The sequence below is a fragment of the Coccinella septempunctata genome, chromosome 3 (assembly GCF_907165205.1).
Source record: "Coccinella septempunctata chromosome 3, icCocSept1.1, whole genome shotgun sequence".
Lineage (NCBI taxonomy): Eukaryota > Metazoa > Arthropoda > Insecta > Coleoptera > Coccinellidae > Coccinella > Coccinella septempunctata.
The window spans coordinates 43,541,218-43,559,424 of NC_058191.1; the positions used below are offsets into that span (position 1 = coordinate 43,541,218).

The 18,207-nt window shown below is 36.1% G+C and overlaps 2 protein-coding genes across 2 annotated transcripts in view; one reads left to right on the top strand and one right to left on the bottom strand.

The window, feature by feature from the left end:
• The window catches only part of LOC123310480 (head-specific guanylate cyclase), a 110,020-nt gene that overhangs the window by 19,707 nt on the left and 72,106 nt on the right, over positions 1-18,207 (top strand). The window lies entirely within an intron of this gene.
• LOC123310484 lies at positions 7,624-13,264 on the bottom strand. Its single transcript, XM_044893956.1, has 2 exons — positions 11,849-13,264; positions 7,624-7,889 (listed from the first exon to the last, which is right to left on the bottom strand). Exons 1-2 carry the CDS (start codon positions 12,204-12,206, stop codon positions 7,834-7,836), a joined length of 414 nt encoding a protein of 137 aa, XP_044749891.1. The 5' UTR covers positions 12,207-13,264; the 3' UTR covers positions 7,624-7,833.

Below are 18,207 nucleotides of genomic sequence, written 5' to 3' on the forward strand. Positions count from 1 at the left end.
AATAGAAAACTTACAAGAGTCGAGGGAATTCCACCCGATGCCATGTGTGGGACCGTTTCCGGCCCTAGACGGGGAGATTGAAAGACAACACCCACATGTTAAGCATGGCTCACCCCAGCTCGTATTTCGTATATGGGCTCGCATCATCGTATACTCCAGTTTATCTTGTCTTATTTACCTTGATTTTATGCGTCTTTGTTTCGTTTATTTCACCGGATGTGTTCCCCTCGGTGCTTCTTCCCTTATTGACTTATTGATATTCAAATTCTATAAGTGCTAAGTGGCATCCACATCCACTTCCTGTGGTTTTCACACCAAGAGAAGAAGAATTCGGTGTAAAAAAAGGGTTTTTTCACTGGATTCGAAAATAACCTTTTACTGGGTGTCCCAAATTCGTTTTTGGGCTAATTAAAGGTCATAGAACACGAATATGCCATCAGTTTTTTTTCTAAGATCAGTAGTTTAACGAAAAAAACGACTTTTTGTGGAAGAATTGGAAAAATTTGGTCAACTTTGAGGAGCTACAGCATCTAGAAAAATTGGACTGGACGTATGCTGATTTTTTACACATAGATTGATCCTTTGCGAATAAAAAAGTCTAATTTTTATTCAACTATAGCGTACAGTTTAGATTTTATGATTTTTTCCGCGAAGGTCCAAAATTTCGGACTTTCTGTCGAGCATAACTCAAAAAATAAACCTCGTAAAAAAAATCTGTTTGCATATTCGTAATCTACGACCTCGATTCAGTAAATAGTTCGATTTTGGTAAAAATCGGAGACGATGAATTTTTTGACAAATTTTCGATTTTTCGAAAATTATTTTTTTACTCCGATCGAAACCAAATTGATACTCTTAGCTATTTTGAGGGCGTAGATGACAAAAATGCAAACAGATATTAAAAAAAAAATTACTCTTCAAGTTATGTATGATGGAAAATTTGAAATTTTGGACCTTCGCGGAAAAAATCATAACTTCCAAACTATACGCTAGAGCTTGATGAAAATTGGACCATTCTACTCGCGAAGGATCAATTTATATGTAAAAAATCAGCATCTATCCAGACCCATTTTTCTAGCTGCTGTAGCTCTTCAAAGGTGACCTATTTTCCACCAAAAGTCGTTTTTTTTGTTAAACTACTGCTTGTAAGAGAAAAACTAACACTAGTCAAGCACTTTCCTGTATAAAATCTCAGATAACATAAATAAATTTAGATAAACTTAAAATTCAGGCTCAATATTTCTGTATAGGCATCTAGTGAAGAACTATCATTCTGTTTCTCGATAGAAACTTATCGTTTAATTGAAGATTATTAGGCTAATAAGCTCCAGTTGAAATCCCATATTGCGTCCGTAGATGTAGGTAAATAAAAAAAGGGGATGATGACCTCTTCCAAGATTCTTCGGTTGTGACTAACCAACGCAGGTATGGATTCAAAAATGACTCAGAGTCTGCCACTTCTTCCTCTAACCATGCTGCTTGCTCAGACTTGTCTGATGTTGGCTAAATTATGCCGTGTATTCTCGTTGAATTAATTGTTTGATTTAAAAATAGGTATGCTATGATGTGATTATCCTGTTCCGTATCGACAAGATTGGACTTGCAAGTTTCATCATAGAGGATGCTAGAATGTTTCGATTTAATCATCTGTTCACGTTGATTAAATTGGAATCCTATCTAATTCGTTTGTGAATAATTTATTAGGCTCAATATTCTCTGGATGCTGAACACAAGTAATGTCGAATTGAGTCTGAAATATCTCCTTATATATTTATCCTAACTGAGCAATTTTCTGATAATATTCTTGGATTCAAAAAAGGAAAATATGAAAAAACTAACGATGTGATGTATCTTTTGGAGAGGAAGATGCAATCATTAGTGCCAATGAGTGGTTTTGGCACGTGAACGATTCATCTTTGTATTTCCTAGTGTTTGGACAAGAGCCACCCAAAATCTGAAATGAATTATGAAAAAGTTTGACAGGAAACTAATACGTTGAATGACCGAACATGTGTTCTGCAGTCCAAGTGTACATCTGCTCGAAGAAAATTTATGGAATCCGGTAGTAGCGAAATATATTGGCAAAACTCATGGTGGAGGAAGTTAATTAAAGATTTCTACTAATGAAAAATCGAATCCTAACTCTTGAACAATTGTTAGTTGAACGAAGGATGATTATTCTATATAAACGTAAAAAAACTCATTCATATCTAAGGTGATATCAAATCTTTCTCACATCAAAAAGATAATATACGAGTTGAAGAGGCCAAATCTGAAGTAGGCCCTGAATGAATCATTTTCTTCACTCAATTTATCTCCATAACGTAATTCACTTTACTACTAATAAATCATATTTCAAGCGTGCACTTGATATTCAAGAAACATTCTTCATTTTTTCAACGGTTGAGGACGTGAAGTGTAGTAATTTAGACATGACAGAATCGAGTAGTTAAATACGTTCAAGTGAAAAGTAAGAACGGAACTGAAAATTGACACCACCAGAGAATTATGTGTAGGAATTCTATACGGCTTCTATTCCCATGGCATTTTTCAAAAGAAAAAATATCTCTTCATACAAGTCAATATAATCATAGTAATGATATAGCTTGATTATGAACATGGTGTCCTTTCACCATAGAAAAGAATTTAATTTTTTTCTTTGAATAGTTTCGTAATCTAGTACTAAAACATGTTTTATTGTTACAAAGACGTTTATCAGAAGTGATTTATGTAAATTATTTCAATTAGAGCATTCTGCAACAATAATGAAACATTTACCTTCTATTGAATGAGGACCAAAATCCAATTAAAACTTTTCATCATTATGCATATTATTTCATGAATTATTAACTATTTACTCCTTAATTGAGCGTTTGATGATGTTCACATAACTTTTCGTAATCAGCCGAAACCAATTAACGAGTATATTACATATCAAAACCTATTAAAATCTGTTAAAGTGCGGGAAAATGATTCTCGGTGAGCTCCACTTCAATTACCTTTTTTTTTCGATAATTATCGGTAATGAAATGTAATTTCACCTCAGATTTTTCAACAGTGGCGTTCGTTGAATCGGTAATACATGATGAAATCAGGATAACTTGTGGATTTCAATAATTTGCAGGTTTTTCTGATGAATTACTAAAAGTTTCCTATTCAAAAAGTTATTGCATATATAGTTCGAAAACATTGGATCATCTAATGAAATTTTCTTCTTTTATGGATAGGAAACCTTCAGACATTTCTAGGAAATGTAGTTCATAATGTATTCTAGGATCAGCTTGTACATTCTAGATTCTGTTGATATGTCTATTGTTCATCAAATAAAATAAATATGAAATAATCTATTTCCAAGTTTTTGAACCTATCCATTACTAGGGAACACAAATAATTTTTCTACGCCCATGTCATGCTGGAAAAAATTTTAATACTCATGTTCCTTCACTCTATCGTGCACAACAAGAAATACCGAACCATACTTGGGTGAAAAAAGATCCACTGTGAGCATGCATTTCATTGAACGACCAGATACGAAGCTTTGATTAGAAAACAGAGAGTATTTTCACCATTTTATCCGTAGTTGAAGTCTACACTTTCTCAAAATGCACAAATTATGGGTTTTTTCAATTCTCGTGAAACTATCTGTAGTTGTGTTCTGTTATTCTGACTATCAGAAAACTGATTTGAGTGTTTTCAAGAAAATTTCAGAACAATTTTCAGGTGATGCTGATGTTTGTTTCATCAACGATGGCTTTTCACATCTTCATGAAGAATTGACGATTGTTGAATCCGTTCGTTTCATATTGAAGATAAATGATGATGATAGTGTTGCAAACATTCCGTTTTGTTCATCGATAATCCTATCATCAAAAACATGGAACACAAGTAGAGTTCATCAGTTTATAGAGGAAAATATCAATATGACAAAAACGAAAGTTTTGCTGGTGGTAGAAAATTCCTCATCATTTTATTTCGAAGATCTTTCCAGCATATCTTGGGAGAGAAACTTGAATATTCTCGCTTTGGATTATCTTTATGAATCCATGAGTATAATGGGACACAAAGATGAAGAAAACGACGCAAATTTAACCATCCATTCGGTTATGTTGAATCAGCAACTTATCTCTTGTTCCACCATAGACTCTGAATGTTTCAGATCTTTCAATTTTTCCCTCGTAGATGATCCATGGAGCCCCGAACAAATGTTAGTGAAACTCAACAGAACATTCAAAGTATCCGCGTCAGCACATCCGCCATATTTTGAAAGATCCGAGGGAACTTTTAAGGGCATAGACTTCGAATTGGTCAAATTGATGATACAAACTTGGCCAATCACATATAGGATATTTCCAGAAAGACACGAGACAAATAAGGGAGTGCACTATGAAACGCTGGTGGAATTTCTGAACAGTGCCAACGATGGTGATATGAGTGTTGGAGGGCTATGGTTAACCAATGATTTCCCTTCCACCCATCCTTACGCCAAGCAGTGCAATACGTTTCTGATCCACCGGCCATCTCTACTGCCAGACACGACGTTCGTGTTTCAGTATTTCCAAGCGACATTGTGGCTGAGTTACTTCTGTATCCTTGTTTTTATGAGTTTCTTGTTGAGGCTCTGTTATTTATTGTACCATGTTGATTATTCTTTCGACTATTGCTTGCTCATGATAGTACACTTCGTAGCTAATATGGGAATACCGAGGTTCCCAGATAAAAACAAGTTCTACGTCAGATATATCCTGATCATTTGGATGATGTTCTGTTTATTGATGACGACTTATTTTTGTGTTGGACTAACTGTCACCTTGCGCTTTCCTAGATTCACCCAAGCTATAAACAACTGGCACGATATGGTAGATTTGGACATAAAGTGGATAGAGAATTCGAAATTTTACAGAGATCGTATATCAGGCTGGGGAATCCACGATCAATATCTAAAAAAATTATCGAGTCTATTTGAATACGAAGAGGATATTGAGGTAATCAATGACAAACTTCGTGAAAACTACGCCGTCAGGGTTCAAAAATTACCAGGCTTCTACCTTACGAATACTGGATGGATGAGCGAGTATGCGAAGAAAAATTTCAAGTTGTTGAAAGATTGTTTTTTGGTCTGGTACAACGCCTTCCTATTGAAAAACCCCACTCCCTTCTTGGAGTATTTCAACAGGAAGACTTTGGAGATGGTCGAGTATGGATTTGTCAGCTATTGGTATCAACATCACACCAATAAGAAGAAGAATAGATATATGATGATGTTCTTCAACGAATATTCTGACGAGTTTATTCAATTTATGAAATTCGACAAGTTGAAGAGTTGCTTTCTCTTATTATCGTGTGGCTTGTTTCTCAGTGTTATTATATTTGTATTGGAAAAACTTAATTTTTCGTCGATAATCGAGGTATCACAATACTAGAAGAAGGTTTTACTCACAAATTTGTAGTTTACACGAGGATTATAATCATTATAGGTTATGACTAAAAAAAGATAAATGGTATAGGAAAAAAGTGTTTCTTTCGACCTCAGCAATCTACAGTTAAATTATTTGTACGAGTCAAAGACTCACCCTGTATATCTTTTAAAATTTTCTCTTTATCACGATTTAATAATCTGAATTTTCATTTCTGCCATAAATTGGTCAATTATACACAGATCAAGGATAATCCACGTATATAACCTAATTTTCTTTCATTTGAATACAAGGTAGACTCAGATGGGTCCTCCAAAACGACATAACGTAATAATGTGCTCACTACAATCACTGTTATTTCCTTATACAGGTGGCGTACCCCTATACACGGTGGTTTTTAAAGCATGCAGGCGACCCTGTTCAAAAAGACACCGCCCTTTGTCAAAAATGGTCACAGATATGCGGCAAATTTGGGAACAGATGCAAGTAGACAATGCGGTTCGTGATTTGCATATAGCCGTTGAAATATATGTGCCCGCATTCATTTTGGGCCCGTGCCGAACGAAAACAATAATAAAACGATTGCTTCTTTTATTGTTATTCATGTTTCGTATCGAACACACTTATGTACGGTGTTTGGGTGAAGGGTTCAAAAAAATTTACCTACCTGGTCGAATTGGAAGTGTGAGCAGATTGTGGATTGCTCCAATGCATTTGGGGGAGATGTAGGTACTTTGGTGTTCAATTGGCCGATGCTCCAGGCTCCAGAAAACAGCTGTCTTGTAGTTGTGTGGTGGAAATAAGGATTTTGAATATTTTGAACTTGAAGAGGTCTTTAGAAGTAACTAAAAAATATCGCTTGGAAACTCAATCCTCACTTTTTAGCTACCAATGGATGGACCTTAAGTTACTGAGTTTTTTTGGTTATTTAAGGAGGTGTTCATCGACTTTTTTTCATTATTTATATGGAATCGTCCATCTTATCGAATTTTTACTTCTTTCACTTTTTGAGGGATAGATGAAAAACTTTCTTAGTATTTTTGTTTCCTCTAAGCAGTAGCATTTTTGTCGACCTCTTGCGTGTGCAATATAACATACTTTTTCCGCAAAATAATGTGAACACATCGAGACTATTTGGTACATATAATTATTATTATTTCCCATAGAAAAACACTCAAATACGTGGTTAATGTATTGGGAACAATAACAATCAAAAATATGGGTCTCCTAATTGTATGATGAGAATCTTCGACTAAATTTCAATGTACCAATTTCGAGATCCCCTGTATATCTTCCTCTGTTCTTATTGCTGTAGAGTTTCCATTGTTTGAATGCCTCAAATCAACATTCTAACCTGCCACCTACAAGCTCATGCTATAATTATTGTTTGCTGTTAAAAATTGTAATGTCAAAAGAAACACTTTTTTTCTATACCATTTTCTCCAATTCAGCCTTGATAAAAAGACATAGCCATTTCAAGTTTTTATAATGACCAGGACCACCTCTGGAAAAACAAAATTACCTTCAACCAGCTAAATCTGTGAAACTATACAACTGTGGATCCTCCAAACACAATTTTTCAAATTTTTTGGTATTTTTATGGTACGTAATGATCATTATGAGAAAACTGGAAGACGTAGGTGATATCTTGTGTTCGAAAAAGATTCATCAAATGAATGAAAAAGTTTTGACCTCAAGAATCCACTGTTGAAATATTTGTACGAGTCAAAGACTTGAACAATATCCTTTATTTTCAAGCATGGATTCTTTAAGAGATAGTTTTTTGAGAGAACAGAATATTTTCAAATTCTACTGGCGTGTGTTTTTTTTTGCATATTGCATACAGTCACTTGCTTTCAATTAATCCTATGAATATAAGAAGAACTTTCAAAATATACTGAAATTCAACGATTTTTCAAATTCTTTCCAATATTTCCTGGAATTCATCACAAAAACCCTGTACATTCACATTGAACTATATTTCTATGGGAAAATGTTGATTGGTAATGGTATCGTATTGAAATATTTAATTTTCATATCTTGGAACGCTGACAATTATTTGTTTTGTATCGTCAATACGGTACCAATATTTGTAGTGAGATAATTCTCATTTCGTCATCAAAATGTTGGTCCAATGAATTACATGACTTCTACTTCGTAGAAAATATATATACATATAAGTTGTTATGGTTAGAAAATGAAGAGATAGTTAGAATAGATCAGTTTATTGCATACAGTCTTATATACTTATAAATAGATATACATAGATCTAAACTAGGACTAGAATTTTCATAATTCAGTTTAAGATAACTTTGGACTAAGCGCTGCATGGTACCCTTCAAGATAGAACAAATAATTTAGTTTCACATTATATACAGTAACAATATGTACAAATAACCGAGAGTCTTGAGCATTTCTCTCACGATGGATTGTTTTCTTTCTCTTGGATGCGAGGCTTTTTCACCTTGTAAAAATCTGCAACAAAAACATAAATGTTAGATTCACAAAGTCATTCCATATTTTCAAAGAATTAATCATTATAACACTCATAAGTGAGGAATAGAAATAATCAATTTTCAGGGTAAGGCGACAACATTTTCGTGTTTTTGGTGCTTTTATGTATAGTTTTAAGGAAAGGAAATACCTAAAAAACGTAGTAATATGAGGGAAAAGCTTTGGTATCATCAGCAGTTGGGTTATTCTGATTCTGACCAGCAGAAAAGCATTTTCCAGAGTAGTGAGTGATGAAAATTCAATATTGAATTGAAAATGAATAAAGATTGTAGAGAAAATCATTAAAATTTCCTGAAACACGAGGACAAAAATGATGAAACTTGGCTTTACGATGAACCAGAAGACGTTTCATGATCGTGATAAGTTCATGTGTTTGAAGAAAAACATTTAGATGATGCGGAAATTGTGCATCTTTGGATAAGTCCAGTATGTTCAACTTTTGACGAGCAGTTTATTTTCTTGCATAAAATACCGCCAATTCGCCGATTTGACAAAACTACCAGGTAGCAGAAATCCGAGTCTTCCTCCTGTTTCATGACCCCATAGTTATAAAACGAACATGACGCAATTCTGAGTAATATGCCATGTCTTGTCCGACCTAATGCTGTGTTCCATCCTGACTGCAACTTGTCGGAACCTATCGAACAATGAACCTTTTTCCCGCCAGATTTTGGCGCGTGTTGCCAGGTGTATCTCGAGATTTCAACGGTCTCGCAGGTAGATGAAGGTGCGTCCGAACAACAGCTGAGATTATTGCCGTTTTCTCATAAAAAGTGAGGCCGGTGGCAGCCGATGTGAATCACACACTTGCCTGCTTCTTGGAATTCGAGCGCTAGTTCCTGCACCTTGTGCTCTCTTGACATACATTACAGCATCTTTGGCGCCAAATCGAGATCCACTTGCTGCCACTCGCTTTTCTCAACCTCTACACCCAATGGTGGAAAGGTTTTTCAAGATACGTGGGATCTACGATCCTTGGGATTTGTCAACATGCAGATTTTATATTTCTATCAATTTTATATAGCACACGTTTGTGCTGAGCTGAAGATTTGTTTGTTGGGGTTCTGGACAATCAACTTTCTCCTTAAAATATTTTCAGACCTCTGCACCCATCTACCTATGAACGTTACAATATACCGAAAGGTTACTGAGAGACTTGCCTAGGTTTCTTTTGTAAGCAAATGCAGGATTAGATAGGCACATTTATGACGATTTCAAAGAGGTAAATGTTGCAGTTTCAAAGGAGCACATCTGCTCAACGAAACGATGCAAAATTTTACCTACTTGTCGAGAATAACCAGGACGGCATTCTCGCTTTTGAAGGGTTGCAATTGATGCACAAATCCTTCGAGATATACAATGATATCCTGTGTGCTGGCACATGCTGCTCGTCAAACGTAGGTTTTCACCTTTTGGCCTGGGTTTTATGATGGATGTGCGACGTATGCGGTTTGCAGATGGCGTATGGTTAAAAATATGTGTTCTAACAGATGTTGAGCATCCTTCTGGAGTGCTTTATCACGAGTGGATGATAGAACGCGTATCGGGTTCGCGATTTGAGCAGGATGCAGAGGATGCTTGTAATAATTGGTCCAGCCTTCGGCTGAATGGAAAAACCGTGATTTTTACAACAAAAAACGTTCACGGTGGCTGGTCTCTGACAATTCTCTATTTAAAAACGTCTTGATTACTCTTGTTTCTTTGTTGCATTGTTCTGTTTCAACTTGAACAGGGCAATTTTCAATATTTTTCTGAGAAACCAGAAAACTGACAAAAATAAAACTGAATAGACAATTCAAGGCAGCCAGAAAGCAATGAAAAGAGAAAAAATCCCTTCAAAATTGTTATGCAACATACCTATTTCCTTATTAATATTATACCATTGAAATGCCATTTGAATATTTGAAAAAATTCGTTTAAACCCTCTTTATTTACTGGGTTATATGTCTATGTGAAATATGATGATGATCAAAGACTCACCCTGTATAATCTGCTTTATGTAGGAATTAATACTCGATTATAATTCCTTAACTCTATTTAGAGGGAATGTTCTCATCAGAGCTTGAAAAAGTTACAGTTGAGTGATTCTTTCATTCATAAGAATAATTTTCAACTGAGGTTCTTGAGCAAGGTCGAAAGCACTACATCTGGACACTTATCATTGTCTGGGAGTCCCACTAATAAATTTCAATATCTTTTCGAAGTGTCGCCAATGAAAAAATCGTTATTCAATCATTGTTTGTGGGTATAATAGCGATCATTACCTACCGTCTGGCCTGGGTAATAGATTTAAAATTGAGGTATTATTTTGTGCTCGCCAGTATGTTGAACTTGGGACTTGTGCCTCTGAAACTAGTGTGGTAGAGTCTTTTACAATGCCCTCATTATAACATCATTTACAATGTTTCACATTCATCACCGGAGAAAAGGAAAACATGATTATACCCGATAGCTGGTTATTTATTTTCTAGAGGAAGACTCGATTTCATTGTCTCGCTAATAATGACGTTGAGAACATTGTAACTGATACGAATCTGTTTCTTATACGAGTGGCGTAACGGCCGAAAAAAATTAACGATGGGGAAATGAAATCATCCACGAAAAAATGTATTTATAATCAACGCTCAAGGATTCGAATCTGTCCGCTGCACTCGCTTTGGAAATTAAATATTTCCGGCACGCTGACATGCATCGTCAATTGATATATTAGCCGTTTTCTTTGGTGTTCGATCAATCCCAGAAACTTTTATTGCCCCTATAATAAAGTTAAACTTTTGTATGAAAGTCCATAAAGTTGAAATAAAACGAGCTTTATATTATACGTTTGGACGAGATTCGAAGAGGCTCATGAAAGTAATTCTAGTCTCTGAGGTTTCGAACTTCCTTTTCATTCTTTCAGATTGCGGAAGTGCAGGATATTGAACTTTTATGTTAATGTTATCGCCGTCTTGGTTGGTACTTTTGGTCACAAAGAAATTCGAGGAACGAATTAGACGAATACGAAACCGCACCACTCTAGCCTTCTACCAGAACTCGATTCTTACACGAACGTTATCAAAAATTGATTCCCAGAATATATAACCTTTTAAAAAAACTATTTGAAGAAGGATAAGTATCGATAACCGTGGAAATTATCATTGTTTAAGATACAGCGTCTAATTGTCGTTCATAATTCCTTCTGTAGATAAGAAACGAAAGGTAAAACGTTGATAAGGGACGCCAGCACTGACAGAAGTCCATAAATCAATATAATGGAATTTTTAAAAGCTTCAACGACTCTTCAAAACCTTCAGATGGTCAGTTTTGAATCTTATCATGTTATGCTGTTCAAATTGGGTCAATCAAAAAGTTATATACTCACTACATAAGAGAAGATCTGGACTATTTCATTTTTATGAAAAAAAATTTAACTGAATCGATTTGTATTATTTTTGACCCCTCCTATTCAGGGTTGATTCCTTCTGACTCAGTCCTGCAGATATTGGAAACACAAGAGTATTCGATCAACTTCAAAAGAAAAATTTGGACAGTTTGTTTTGTCCCCTTAAAAAATCGTATATCGAAATGCAACCTAACCTAAGTTTCAAGAAGCACTTTGTCGAATCAGATCACTTCACTTCAACATTTCAGTTTCAATTTTGTCTTGAATTGGTTCTTTGATATTTCACAAACTGAAACTATGAATGGGCTGCCTCTGACTATGGTTTCTTAATCTGTTTAAAATGTCGAATTCCAAACATCATCACTTTAAGTGATCCAACATTATTGATTGTAACTAATGACTAATGAATATCCTCAGATTGACTCAGTAATTCAAAAATTTCTATGGGTTTCCAAAGAAAAACAATGAATTTACCAGTGAAGATATTTCGTATCGTGTTAAGAAAATTTTCGAAATGTGAATAAATAACAAAACTAACCTGTTATCCTTTTGGATTTCAAGGTGGTCAATTTCCTCTTCTGATTTCCATTCAGTTTCTGTAAGGCTGCATCGGAAGGTTTCCTCATGATGTTGGGGTTGACATTCTCGGTTTCACCCCTTTCCAAACTGTCAATATCGATCCCGAACCTCTCCATAAACCTCAATTTGTCCATTTCGATCTGTTCTTCCAGCATCCTCAAAGTGTCATCTGGGTCACATTTTCCGAACAGGCACTTGGTGATCTTCAAAACACTTTCCTCGGCTACCCTGTTCGTATTGGTGTCCCTCTTCATTGCCACCACAAGAGCTGGCTTCCTAGCAGCCTGGATATCGATGATTTTTCTCAACTTGAACATTTCGATGGGATAAATAAATAAAGGGATATGATATCTGTCTGATCACGACGATGGTTTGGGATGAATTGAATGGGAATAGGTTGCAATGTGGGAGAGAGACTGTGAATGCAGTATATACCCCCACTTTCGACGGTATAGCGTGGTTTGTACCCAATAGCGCGTCAACCTTTTTGTGCGGAACCACACCTTCCTAAGGTGAATCAGGATCATGAAGAGGTACCTCGATAGCAATCCATTAGTTTGGACAGGAAGGAAGCACTTAATTTTCCCTGATATATCCATCTAAGAAGATAACAGAAAACGATACAATCATTTGTCTCTCACCGGAGAAACTTCAACCTATTTGTTAATTATCTGCACAAATTGCTATTTGAGGAATTACTCATAAAGAGAATTGCTCTCGAAACTAGAAACTAATTGTGGCAATCACCATGGAGACAGGAGGATGATGAGTGGATGTTTTTTCGAAATGTGTACCGGATGTAAGGGACGATAATGGAAGGTTCAGGTTACTGAATACAGTTTTTGAGAATCGATGTTCCACAAATATTTGAGAGTTCCAGAGAGCCTTCAAAACAGTGAGTGATTTGGGGATGGTTTGAAATTCTGTAAGGGAAAAATCTTTGTAGATCTATATGTGATACATAGTCTAAAAGACTATCTTTTTCAGTAATAAATCTCGAAATTCCATCTAGTCGATAAATCCGCAATATTATAGATTATAGAGTATAACAAAAATAACTTATCCTCTCAATGGACTAGTAGAAAAACTCCGTGAAACACAAGCTTAATTTTTGGCACCTCTTTTTTCCATTCAAACTATCCTCGTTCCCAAAACTACGAAAACTCGTGAATGAAACAACGGTAGGTAAATATTGAGAGTTATTATTCCCACTAGTTATATCACCACGAAAAAATGCGGACAAGTTAGAAATTTATGATGTGGGTGGGCAATGCCCCAAACTTTTCATTTCATCACCGTTTGTCTCATCATTTGTGTTTATTTACTGCTCAATCGTGCTGTTTGTTTTGGAACAATATGAGAGAGGAGTCAGAACGTCTAGTTCGACGAACGATGAGACACAACATGAAAATATACAGAGAGCCATTCACCTTGAATGTTGATAAATTGAACGTTAGACACTGAGTCAGCTTCGACAAATTATCCATTATTTGGTGCAATCATGGAATTGATAATTGTCGATTTTTTCGAATGAGAAATGTTTCGAATCTAGAAAGACGAATGTTGGCCAGAATAGGGATAGAGAAGGTTCTTCTCTGGCAATCAGGTATATTGCATCCTACACATCCAACTCCATTGGAATATCTCCTTCTAGATACCAAAATCCGAAATTTATTGTCACAACCCACACTTTCTCATTCCAATCATGCAGAACAGAGGCGGCTCTTTTTTTAATCTTCTGGTTGCTATTCAACAAAAGTAGAACCGAAGGTTCAGTTAGAGTCAAATTGAAGGTGGTTGATTTGAAGAATATATTTCAAAAGAAGTTCTTGCAAGTCTTTTTCAATAGATCTTCAAAAAAACCTATCAAAAGTAACGTTTTCAATGCTTTTTATGACTCAAGATCACCTTTTCTTCTTCTTCACTATTTTTCACCTATATACAGGGTGAGTCTATGACCCGTAAAAACATTTCATCAGTAGATTCTTCAGGTCAAAAGAAATACTTTTTTCCTATACCATTTTTTCTGATTCTGCCCTGATGAAATGATATAGCCATTTCAAGTTTTCATAATGAGCTGTGCCACCCCTGGAAAAACAAAATTACCTTCAGAACAACTAGATAGATCTGTGACACTACACATCTGTGGATGTGGATGGAATTTTTCGAATTTCACAGATATTTTTATTTTTGAACATCAAGTTGCTCGAAAATGGCCCATCATTCAAGTAAATATGAATACATTTAGTTTATAAAACGTTTAAATATTCATTAGATAGCGTCCAACTTTCTTTCAAGAGTTGGGCTTTTTGAATTTTCGGTATTTTTATGTTACGTAAAGGTCATAATGAGGAAACTGGAAGACGTGGGTGATATCTTGTGTTCGAAAAAGATTCATCAAATAAATGAAAAACTATATGCCGAAATTCAATTCCTTCGATAAAATCTTTAGTGAGATAGAACTAAAAATAAATTTTTTTATGGTTTTCAACAGCCTGTATCTTTTAAACTGAGCCGATTTAGAAAAAATGGTAAAGGAAAAAAGTGTTTCTTTTGACCTCAAGAAACTAATGTTAAAATATTTGTACGAGTCAAAGACTAACCCTGTACATGAAAGACCCACACTCTAAGGAATCACACCCTTAGATTTCCTCAACAGACCTATTAAAAACTGCCCAGAAATGAGTTACCTTCTTAAGTTAATACATCCATAGAGGAAGAACTAATTTAAACACACAACCGATACTGTATCGAAGGCGACCATCTGGTCTAAATTCAAAAAATTTCCATCTGTTCTCTGGGGGATCTATGGGGCCCCAGAAAACACCTTTTCCAAATATGGTTCCCTCTCGCTGACTGTGTCCTCTACTCGACTGGTCCGCAACCCACAGACGACCCCGCCATGCCTGCAACGCTTATTAAGAATTAGATTTTAAATCAAAGACTCCGGGAATAATTACGTGGCATCTGCAGCAGTCTGACCTTTTTCATGGTGGGTTGATTTCTCGATAGTTTCCTACGAGGCGGGATCGGCCAACCGCTAAGAGCAGGTGGACCTTCTGAAATAGTAAGACTTGTTCCTCCGGGTTGATGTTGCGATAAAACGCACACGCGAGGTATGAAAATTGGGGAAGAACAACAACTGACAATTTGCGTGAAGCAAGAGGCATGGACGCTCAAGATTCAATCAGGACAGCTCTTGATCGTCGATTAGAAGTGGGTAATTGGAAGTGGTGCTCTAATTTGGATTCATCAGAAAGTTTTTTATTAATCACCGATTGATAAAATACAGGCTGTACCAATTGCCAGGGCCTATTAGACGTTTCCGATGAAGAGAACTGGATTTGACAGAAATTTTGACTCTGTGCTATATTCTTTAATAAACTTGGATGAATTTCTCGACAAAAGTTAACGATATAAAGTTTCTTCATCATTTCATTTACAGTTTTTCAATTGCATAAGCCTTCTGGTCCATAGTGTAGCAAGTCTTCCCAAACTTTAATCTTTTCTTGTCCAGGTGTGCCAAAAATATCCCATCACGTGATAAATGCTAAGAAAAACGAGGGTATTCCTGATCTAGCATTACCTTCAATATTCCCTGACCTGAATCCATTCGAGCACGCTTTTGGGACAAACTATGCTTGATGCCCATAGAACGCTCCAGCGGCTCTTCGATCTTTTGCCACATTTTTGGCAACATATTGAGCAGGATAACTTGGTGGAAAGCATACACAGAAGTTTTTAAGCTGTTATTGATCCACCTGGAGTTCATACTTTGTATTGAGGATAAATATAGAACTCCGAATTTTTCTGAATTTCTGTTTTTTGTGAAATTCCTTAGATACCTCAGATCTCAAGAATCTACTATTAAAATATTTGTACAAGTCGAAGACCCTGTGTACACTCACATATTCCAGAAGGAAACCGTGTTCTCCTGCAGGGAAAACCCAAATTCTTCGACTTTCTCTCAAAAAAAAAATGTGAAAGATCCACTCATTTTTCCCAACTATTCATTTAGACCCCGTATAAATTGTTTTCATGTATATAATTTTATTTTAAAACAATAATTCCATTTAACCTTGAACAACCACCGTTTGCCGCAACAAAATACCCTGCACAAAAAGGCAGAGACTGCATCGAGTGGTAGTTATTAAAATGTGGGAAAACACAGTAATCAAACTTACTCATTACGTTATACAGTGCCTTACCGGATTTCGGGTGCGTTATGGCGGATGGATCTAACCGTCTTCGGCAGCCAAGCGTGACCTTACGGCCCCTGCGTGTCCGCTGATAAAAGCGATTTTCCGTAACCGTCATTGCTTCAGATAAAATTGATTTTGTGTTAAGTAGCGCTTCGAGGAGTTGCCGAAATGGGCAGGTGGTAGGTTAGGTACGTGAAGAAGACGCGGATGGATGGACAAAGAGACGGTCAGCTTCTCGAGGTGTAAAAAATTGATCGATAAAAAAAAGATCGAATCTTGTAACTTTCGGGCAAGGTTCCAGAGAGAAAATTGGTTAAAACTTTCGTTCAATCGAGACACAACCTCTTGGAAACTGAAAATATGTATTCAGTTGGTCATCATTGATATTATACAGGGTGCCCTGAGTCCGAGTGCCTATTAGACGTTTCTGGAGAAAAGCGTGTTTCGAAATTTTTGAAGTGTTGAAGCATCAACAGCAAAATTTACCAGGATTTGATAAAAGAACGAATTATCTAGGCTGTAAAAACTTCATTTTCATTTTTCGCGGAGTTTCATGATGGTAGACAATTGTTTACAGATGTAGGAAGATGTAAACATCGCACTTATTTGTTGCTCAACCTGTAGAATCTCGTTTAAACGCATAGGTTTGATTCGAAGATATGCTTAATACCCTTGGTGATCAATGTCCTTCGTATGCGACAGTGAAAAATTGGACTGCAAGCTTCAAAAGAGGTAAATTTTCCATTGAAGATGATGACCGATCGGGAAGGCCAATTTCTGTGTCAGTCCCCGAAAATATCGATGCAGTTCAAGACATGATTTTATCAGACCGTCGAATTGGGCTAAAAAGGATATCTGAAGCACTGAATATTTCATACGAACGCGCTCATCCTATAGTTCACGTCAATTTTGACATGAGAAAAATTGCTGTGAAATGGATCCCCAAATGTTTGAATGTTGACCAAAAGCGTGCAAGGGTAGAAGCATCGCGTTCGATCTGTGCTCGATTTGAAAACGATGTAGACTCAAAAGAGGAAAATATGTTGAGTAATAAAGTATTTTGACATTGAAAAAATGTCCCGGTGGTTGATCCCCTTCGATCGATGAGCATTGTAGATGCTTCAGTTCAGTTGCAACTCAATCAATTCAGGGCGCCATTATGGTTTGATTGATATGCCCAGGTTTTGTTTTGATACATTCGAATATAATTGAATAGAATTATGCATCGTGGTTCCTCTTGCTGATGCAGAGAATTCAGATGCATCGATTGGAATTAGAAATTGAATTGGAAGGATTTTCCATGTTCCATTGTGTTTGGCTGTTTATGAACTTTGTATGTAGATGAGTTCTTTACCGTCTAGACTTAATGTAGTCATATTAATTTGAGGAATTTTAATCTCTTCAAGGTGCAACAGACCCTCAATCAGAATTGAATTGATTCTTGTTAGACCCATTGAAAATGTCCTATGACAAAATAACAGATAGGCCCCTAAAACAATCGAATAGTATCCAAGCAGTCTTTAATTGACCCACAGTATTGACTGCGTTGATCAATTGAAGAATATAATTCAATCGATTGAAACTGATCCCCCCCATTTCCTGCCCCATTGAAATAAGGATTTCACTCAGATATCAATTTCGTCCGTTCACCACATTTCAATTGTTTCTGGCTGTTGCGTCATGATTAAACAATTTTTGTATCATTAGACAGATGTGCAATTCAATAAACATGAACGCGAGTGTTAAAAGACAGCACGCCACCCCCTGATAACCAGCTGAAAGTTTGATGATGTGGTTTCGGCCATCTGTAAAGTATCAACCTAATTTGGTGAACGGATGGCTCGTGTCCTATGGTTCTTAGCGTCTGAAGCGATTATAATGACACAATAATGTTTGTCACCTGCATGGAAGGCATTTATATCTACGTCAAATAGCGTGGGGTATACTGTAATTATTAATAATCATTTTATCATCATAGCACCCTTTCGTCGTACTTTTATGCGGGATGGGTATCAATTAAATGTTGAGAGCCACCGTTAAAGCTTGTCTATTCTGACATAATTCATGAAAAACATGCAAATTTCGTTTCCAGTCAAAAACCTTTCTTGCCAACCAG